Source organism: Silene latifolia, chromosome 10 (genome assembly GCF_048544455.1).
Source record: "Silene latifolia isolate original U9 population chromosome 10, ASM4854445v1, whole genome shotgun sequence".
Classification (NCBI taxonomy): Eukaryota; Viridiplantae; Streptophyta; class Magnoliopsida; order Caryophyllales; family Caryophyllaceae; genus Silene; species Silene latifolia.
The window spans coordinates 27,900,648-27,909,967 of NC_133535.1; the positions used below are offsets into that span (position 1 = coordinate 27,900,648).

General features: G+C 40.4%; 1 protein-coding gene across 1 annotated transcript; it reads left to right on the forward strand.

Annotated features, from left to right (window-relative positions):
• The first annotated feature begins 1,023 nt into the window (after positions 1-1,023).
• LOC141607351 (uncharacterized) lies at positions 1,024-1,644 on the forward strand. The gene has a single exon (XM_074426700.1). It carries the CDS (start codon positions 1,024-1,026, stop codon positions 1,642-1,644), a length of 621 nt encoding a protein of 206 aa, XP_074282801.1.
• Positions 1,645-9,320: the final 7,676 nt, after the last annotated feature.

Here is a 9,320-nt window from a genome sequence, read left to right on the forward strand (position 1 = left end):
ATACATGGTAAGAAAATTATTCAGATCATGGACGAGGAGCCTGAGCTTTTGCAATTGACTGAAGATGATATACAATTAGAATTAGACTATTGGCAACAAGCAGTGATGGGATTCGTTGTTGGGGCAAACCCTCCTTGGCAGATCTTGGAAGGCTTCCTGAAAAGAATTTGGAACAAATATGTCATTGATAAAATATCATTTCTTCCAAATGGAGTCTTTTTAGCAAGATTTCAAACTGAAGAAATGAAACAATCTGTGCTAGGGAGTGGGTACTTCTTATTTGATAATAAGCCTCTAATTATTAAACCTTGGCAACCAGATTTACAGCTTACAAAGGAGAACATCAAAGCAGTACCAGCATGGATTCGTCTGCAGAATTTGCCACTCAAATTTTGGGGTAAACGTTTGCCTAAAATAGCAAATCTGGTAGGTCACTATGTTAAAAGTGATCCAGCCACTGAAATGAAAACCAGATTAGGGTTTGCTAGAGTAATGGTTGAATTAAAGCTAGGTCAAGTTTTCCTTAAAAGCATAAAATTTCTGGATGAAAAGAAGCAAGAAGTGATTATTGATAATGTCTATGAGTGGAAACCTAGTCTATGCACTAGATGCAAGCAACTAGGTCATGAGAAGGATCAATGCAGGAAAGGCAAGAACATAGCTAAGCCTCCCATACCTCAGAAAGTGTGGAGGCCAATCAAGAAGGCTGCTGGTCCTATTACACAGATTGCTCCTAATGTGACTGCATCAACTGTACCAGTGCAGGCAGAGGGACTTTCTCCTGCTGTTCAACCTGCAAATGATTCTCATATAAAAAAACACAGAGGTTGAAGAGGATACATTAAGGACTCCTAATACTAGGATCCCTGTAAGCACCAGTGGGACTCTTTCCCCTGTCAGGCATCCCATACAAGGGAGTGGTCAAGCTAGCAGGAAGGTAGTGTCATCCCCTCATGGGATGGGGCAGTTGAAGGAAAATTGTTGCAGTGGTGTTAATGGTAATGATCCCCCCAATATTACTTAATGAATTTTGGCTTTTGGAATGTGAGGGGGATGAATAAGGAGGTGAAACAAAGGTTTGTGAATAATTTCCTACACACTAATAATATAGGACTGTTTGGTTTGCTAGAAACCAAAGTCAAGTCAGTTAATTATCATAGTATTGCTACTAATATTTTCTCAGATTGGAGTGTCTCCACTAATAATGCTCATCATAAGGGAGGGAGAGTGTGGGTGATTTGGAAGCCTCATTTGTTTGATATTCAGTTCTTACATTATGATGCTCAATTTATTCATCTACATGTGACCAATAAAATTACTCAAATGCAATTCTATTACACTGTCATCTATGCTTTCAATGGGATTGGGGAGAGAGAAGCCCTTTGGTTGAATCTCAAACTCATATCAAAGCAGTGTAAGGCCCCCTGGGCTCTAGGAGGTGATTTTAATTGTGTGTTACAAGCAACTGAAAGGTTGGGGGGAAATGTTACAGAAGCTGAATCTGAACCTTTTTATGACTGCTTTCATGAGTGTGGGCTTATGGATATACCTTCTACAGGAGCCTTCTATACGTGGAACAACAAACAGCCACCAGATACTAGGGTATATAGCAGATTGGATAGATTACTAGTCAATCATGATTGACTGGTTAATTTTCCTGAGTTCATGGCAACTTTTCTACCCGAGGGGCATTTTGACCACTCACCATGCCTGGTGAGTAAAGGAGCAAGGGTAGGGATACAGAATAGACCATTTAAATATTTCAATATGTGGAGTGCAGCCACTGGTTTCAAAGAATGTGTCTCTAAAGTCTGGCAACAATGGGTATATGGCACCAAAATGTACAGGGTGGTCAGGAAGCTGAAATTACTTAAACCTGAGCTTAAAAAAATCAATAAAGATCACTTCTCTGACATTGAGAACAGTGCAGATACAGCCCAAATTAATTTGAAGTAGATCCAGGAGCAACTTATACATAATTCAGGAGATAAAGACCTTATGCTCAGAGAATATGAAGATCACCAAAGATCCACTACCCTTTGTGCTGCTAAAATGGAATTTCTTAAACAAAAGGCAAAGGCACATTGGCTAAAGGATGGAGATTCTAACACTGCCTATTTTCATGGTGTTATTAAAGCTAGAAGGAACAAGAATTTCATATACCAGATTCAGGATCAATGGGATAAAAATCACAGTGATCCAGAAGGGATTCAGAATGCTTTCTTGGGTTACTATCAAATGCTTCTGGGTTCAAATGCTCCTACCATCAGAGTGAATAAAACTATTGTAAGGCAAGGGAAGATATGTTCTGATGAGCACAGAGACATTCTGTTGGCACCTGTCACTAAGGAAGAGGTAAAAGATGCTCTTTTCCATATTCTTAATGATAAGGCTCCAGGGCCAGATGGCTACTCAAGTAAGTTTTTTAAGGATAGTTGGGATGTAGTTGGGGAAGAGGTCAGTGAAGCAATTATGGACTTTTTTTAATCAGGTTCCCTTCTTAGGCAGATTAATGCTACTATGGTTACTCTCATCCCTAAAACTGCTAGACCCACTAGTGTCCTTCAATATAGACCTATAGTATGTTGCAATGTTATGTATAAATTCATCTCTAAATTGCTATGTAACAGACTGGGCAGAATACTACCTGATTTGATTGCTCAAAATCAGGGAGGGTTCATACATGGGAGGAGCATTATGGAAAATATTCTCATCCGTCAAGACATCATTAGGCTCTATGAAAGAAAGGCAGTCTCACATAGGTGTTTGTTCAAAATGGACTTACAGAAGGCATATGATACTATTGAATGGGAATTCCTTGACCAAATGCTCAGTGCCCTTCATGTTCCTGACCAGTTTAAAGGATGGATAATGCAATGTGTGACAACTGCTACTTACTCACTCAACCTTAATGGTAATGTGTTTGGATTCTTCAAAGGAAAGAGGGGATTGAGACAAGGAGATCCACTTTCTCCCTTGCTCTTCACTGTGTGCATGGAATATCTCTCTAGACTCCTCAATTACTCATCTGCTAATAATGGTTTCAACTTCCATCCTATGTGCAAGCAAATGAAACTCACCTAATGTTTCCAGATGACCTACTCCTTTTTTGCAAAGGAGATGCCTGCTCTATGATGACTATTCTCAGGACCTTTGCAACTTTCTCAAAGACTTCAGGTCTAAATATGAGTAAAGGCAAATCTAATGCCTATTTCAATGGAGTCAAGGACAGTCTGAAGCAGGAAATTCTTTTGATTTCAGGTATGGTAGAAGGCTCACTCCCTTTCAAATATCTTGGAGTCCCAATCAAAACCACAAGGTTAACAACTAAGGATTGTAAGCCTCTTATTGATAAAATTGTACAGAGAATAAGGAATTTGGGTGCCAGGAAACTCTCCTATGCAGGGAGGTTGACCCTGGTTCAATCAGTCCTCATGACTCTACACAATTATTGGGCTGGTATATTTATTTTACCTACAGGAGTAATCAATAAAATTGAGGCAATTTGCAGACATTTTCTTTGGGATGGAGGGGTTGATTACCTCAGATCTCCTCTTGTCTCTTGGGAGAAAGTTTGTAAACCTAAGCAGGAAGGGGCCTTGGTCTGAAGAGTGCCATTCATTGGAATAGAGCAGCATTTTGTAAGCTTGTGTGGTGGCTGACCTCAAAAGCTGATCTACTCTGGGTCAAATGGGTCAACACTGTATACATAAAAGGGAGGCAGTGGCTAGACTACTCTCCATCAACCAACTCCAGTTGGTCGTGGAGGAAAATCTGCCAAATTAAAGCAGAGTTCCAGGAATCCTATCAGCAGAACATGTGGTCTATGGATAAGGGGCATGAATACACCATAGACAAAGGATATGATTTGATCAGAAACAAAGGGGAAAAGATTCAGTGGCAGGGTCTGGTATGGAACAAGTGCACTATCCCTAAACATAGTTTCTTAGCTTGGATCTACTTTCACAAAGGCCTAAACACCAAGGAAAAGTTATACAAATTAAGGATCACAGAAGACGATACCTGTGGTGTCTGTGGGTCTAAATCTGAGAGTTATTCACACATGTTCTTCGATTTTGAGTACGGTTCCATGGTTATTTCCTCCCTAGGTTCACGAATTGGGGAGAATTTACCACACCATGGCACGATTGATTGGAGATTGAAGCTGACTGGTACTGGTACGAGGAAGGGGATCATCAATGCTCTCTACAATGCCTGCATTTACTACATCTGGAGATAAAGAAATGCGTGTAAGCACGAATTGACTCTTCTCCATCCCAACACACTGGTAACCCTAATTATCAAAGAGGTTACCCTTAGAATCATGAACTTACCTGTTCAATTAGGGACACGGGATAGGGTTTTGCTTAATCGGATGCGTGACTGCTTCTAATGAGTTTTCTGGAAATGAGAAGAATTGAGAAGAAGGAATTGGGGATGATTGAGGAAGAAGATGAGTGACAGTATCGCCTGATTTTGTTGCTCTCCTTTTCTTTTGTTGCTGTTTGAGTGGAGTCGGGTCTATTAGATAAGGCTTGTCTGGCTGTTTTTTCGTTTTGGGTCGAGTATGTTGGGCTGGGTCTTTTGGACCACTAGTGTACTTGATGTATGGTGACTTTTTTTCATTAATATACTTACATTTTAACGAAAAAAAAATAAGTTTAGGGATATTCTATGGTGTACCCCTGAGTTTTTCGGTTTTCTATGTTGTACCCCTCCTTTTTTTTAATTCTACATTGTACCCCTAAACTTCTTACTTATTTCTCCATCATAACCTCGTTTAACTCTCCATTAACTTTATCACTATCAAACGGCCGTACTTTGACCTTTATTATGACTTATGAATGTTGTATCACCATTATATATGAGAAACATCACATATCACTTTTAATAAACACCAACTACTATTAAAAACATCTGTTATGATTCATGACATGATAAAAGAGATTTTTTTAACTTTTAGTTAGTTTCGTATACTATTTCATGGGCTAATGAGTAATTCAGCGAATTAATAAGTAAATGAGTAGGTTATTGTGGACAGCGGGGGCCCACGGGGGCGCTTGGGAGGAAAAGAGAAACAAGCGTTTGCATTTTTGTATGGAGTCGCAACCAATTTTTATGGGAAATTGGAACCGTTCGAATACCTCGAGTCATGTCAAGACACAAAGTAGAGACATGAACACTAAGCAATCGTTACCATTAGCATTCTATGTCTAGAATGACTCTTGTGGATGCCAATGAACACGGATGTTCACAGATATCTGGTGTAAGGGGTGAGGGTACGTATTAGGAAGCTCTTTTGATCGAACACCTAATCCCGCCCGCCTCGATAGCGTCCTCTACTAATGATTAGGGAAGTTATTCGTACTTGATATATCGTCGGTTGTATGCATGCAATGCAACATCCAAGTTTTAATCCTAACATGTGAGAATTAGGTTAAGTCGGTGAACAATTAATTAATCATGCAATTTGGTCGAAGTAGAAGTTTATGTTCAATTACATGTGAAAACATACAAATGATAAAAGAAATACAATAATTATAAATTACAATAATGAAAATTACAATAATTACAAAGGGTTAGGCGATTTATGTCGAAAAGACCTTTAAAACGGATAATTTGAGAAAAAGGAATAAAAGAATAAAATTACGAATAGATCAAAAGGCGATAATACGAATAATAGTTGATTAAACGTAAGCTAAATAAACTAAGTCAAGCAACAACGGAGTTCAGGGACATAATTCAACCCGGAACAGGCGCAGCAGAGCTGCGTCCTTTGGAATAGGCGCAGCAGATGTTGCGTCTGTTCTCGACCTGAATTCTGGCTGTGAAGTCGGAATTGCGTGTTGTTAATATTCATTGATAAATTTAATGATCGATTAAAATTATTTACTCGGATGGGAGTGATTAGTTGGTTATTTACATATGATTGAGTCATAGAAAATGATAAACATGGACGAGACGAAATTAAACGAATTAAGATGGATTAATTACAGGAGTGAAAGATATTAACAAATGAAACAAATTAATCGGATGAAACTAAACATGATGAATGAACATATCAATGACGAATATGTGAATAAATAGATGAAAAATATATCAAAGACGAATTCCAGAAACCCAATATTGATGAATTGAATCTCTATAACCCGGAATTGAATTTAATGGCGAAAACCCGCAAATATTGGATTATTTGGGATTTAAGTCGGATTTGTGATGATTAAAACATATTAATGATGATGATTATAATATACATGTGAATTATATACTATCGCGATGAAGAATTAACAAACAAACGAAAATAAAAGAAACTTGACGAATAACAGAGGACGAACGAAGAAGAAAGGAAGCAGGAACTGCGGCAGCCTCACGAAGAGGCGTAGCAGGAACTGCGCTCCTTCGAAGAGGCGCAGCAGGAACTGCGCTCCTTCGAAGAGGCGCGATTCTTTCGTCCTTTCTCGACGGTTATCTACTGGAAATCCGTAAAAAGAGGTTTTAAAGCATGGTTTTAGAAATCGGTTTTAATGATATTTTCGACATAAACCTTACAATTGTGATACAATAATTAAAATACAATAAATAAAAGAGAGATTTACACCCTCAGACTTACATGTTGACGAAACGAGAAGGACTAAGATATCGATTAGTGATGCTCGACGCGAATGCAAAGAAAGTGCCCTCGTAAGAGGAAAACGATTAGATTAATTAAGTTAATTGATGTGGAGTTGGTCATATTGGTCGGTCATGCAAACGAGGCTGGTACTCAGAAGGATCCGAGCTTACGTGGTCGAATGTTCAAGCACGTAGACGCCAAAAAGTAAGAACAAAGGTCTAGAATGCAAAGGGAGAAGAGAAGGGCGGACACTCGCGTGAGAAATATGAGGAACGAAGGCTCCTATTTATACTAATCACGTGGAGGAATTAGGGTTTCAGAGACTCTTTGGAAGTGAATCTCGGAAAGATATGAAAAATATACGAGAAATACGCAGAAAAGGGCCTGGGAAGAGGCGCAGCAGCAACTGCGTCTCTTGGAAGAGGCGCAGCACCTGCTGCGTCTGTTCCCAAGGGGTTTCCTCCTGCGGAAGAAAGATTTCTGTGTTTGAGTTATGGTAGGACGGAAATAATTCGGTTTTCCTTAATATCTTATGTGAATATTACGGGAAATTGTTTACCAAAAGATTATGAAATATGGAATAGAAATATCCGAACATTCCAACATTCGACTCGGGATTTTAACGGTTATCGAAAAATGGAGACGGTTTTAGGCCCGACTCGAATGTACTCTAATTCTCACAAAACGACCGTATCGGGACGTAGATGACAACTAAGAGGTAGACATTAATATTTGAGCAATCACTTGACGATAATCTTACGAATTGTCATAAATCGTTCCGCGTACCAAACATGCGGCCCAATCATCACCGGGTGGTTTGCGGGAGGTGCAGAAATGAGGTATCTACAGAGCCCCCACTTTGACTGAGGCTTGGACAAGGCGAAATTCAAAGTATAGCCATCAGGTCAATCGAATATTACAACCTGACGACTATGGCGACGCGAGGCGGCTCAAAGGGTCTGAACCAAGGACCTGTCGTCGGGAACATTTTAGAGTCTGTCGACTATCGGGGAGGGTCGTTTAAAGTCCATTAGACTACGTAAGGAGGCTCGCCAGCCATAAGGAGAGATCATACCTGAGACTTCTTCTCGAGATGCTTCCGGGGTTGCATAGGAGCTAAGGTTAAGACCTAAAAGATATATAAGTATTGTGCTAGGGTGTGGGGCCCTAAAGGAAAGCATTGACGGGAAGGAGGCCAAATATAAGTTCAACTTAAGGGATAACTAAAGCTTGGGTATAGGAACTCTATTGTTTGGGAACTTCTGGAGAACGACTTCTTTGTCGAACTCCGCGGGGAAACACGAAATATTGTGCGCAGCAGACACAAAGGGAGTCGCCGAGAGAAAACGCTGGGGTAGTCTTCGAGAAACAATTGCGAGTAGCAGGACACAGGCGGGAACTGCTGAGGGGAAATCTGCTTAGGTAGATGTCAATCCTCATGTCTTGAGAGGGACAGTACGTCCGCTTACTCTCGCTGGAGGCATGATTGGGAATTATTCTTCTTGTCATGAGAGAGAAAATATATCCGCTTACTCTCGCTGGAGACATAATGAAGGTGTGTCGAATTCTGTGAGGAAATAAATGCTCGTTGCGACAAGAAAAAGGTCTTGGAAGGAATAAATAACGTGCGACAGTCTGCTGCTGGCTTGAAAATGCGGGCCTGAACGAAAGAAAATCGTCAAACGGACCAAAAGAATAATATAGCATCGGGGAAGAGGCGCACCAAAGATGGGCCCACAAATAACGAATTCATAACGAATTTTTGAAAATCCGTATGGAGGGAACACAAGGAAGAGGCGCAGCAAGAGCTGCGTCTCTTGGAAGAGGCGCAGCGCCTGCTGCGTCTATTCCCCAAAGTGTTATTTCTGCGTAAAAACGCGATAATCAGAGGTTTTATGTTCATTATTTCGAAACACAAATCACACAATTTCTCTCCCAAATCTTCACCATTTCCGCCAAGGTTTGATCCAAAAGCTTGCATTAATCATGACTAATCGAGGTATGTGTCTCATTCTTGCATTAATCGTCTATATTTGTCCAATTTTGAGCCGAAAAAATTAGGGTTTATGACCCATTTGATCGAAATTTTGGGGCTTTTCCCCCAAATGCATTTGCCTTGTCAAATTGGCACTAGAAATGGATAATAGGTAATATTAGGAACATGACCATGTATTTGTCTCGGATTTTTGTTGAGTTTGGAGCCTTTGAGTGAAATTTGAGACGGTTTCACAGCTAAACCGTAAATTGCTTCGAAAATAGCCTTAGGATTGCCCATTTGCGATGAAACTTGATATTTGGGATCCTTGAATGATGGGTAAACTTTATACCATCTCGGAATTTTGGTTTGTGATGGCTTTTTCAGGACACTTTTCTGGGGCATAATTGCCATTATAACGAAATGCTGCCGGAATTTCGGCTCGAACCCGAGACTGGGCTTCAAATTAGACTTGACTTGACCCAAATAACCACATGAGTGATCGGGTAGGTGGGAATATGGCCAAGGATGGCAAGAAAAGAGCGATTTCAGGGCTTTCGAAGGCTCGAAAATCCCTTAACCAAGGCTTGTCGTCACGTGACGCGGCCTAAATTTGCTTTAATGTTGCAGGTGATGAGGCTTCTACTTCTGGGAGAGCTCCCATGGAGATAGACGTTGCTACTGTCGAGGAGGCTTTAGAGCAGGCCTTCACTGCTGCGGTGATGGCTGCTG

Excerpts from the sequence above, each read along its gene's own strand:
- LOC141607351 (XM_074426700.1), top strand. The coding sequence starts at position 1,024 with ATGAATTTTGGCTTTTGGAATGTGAGGGGGATGAATAAGGAGGTGAAA.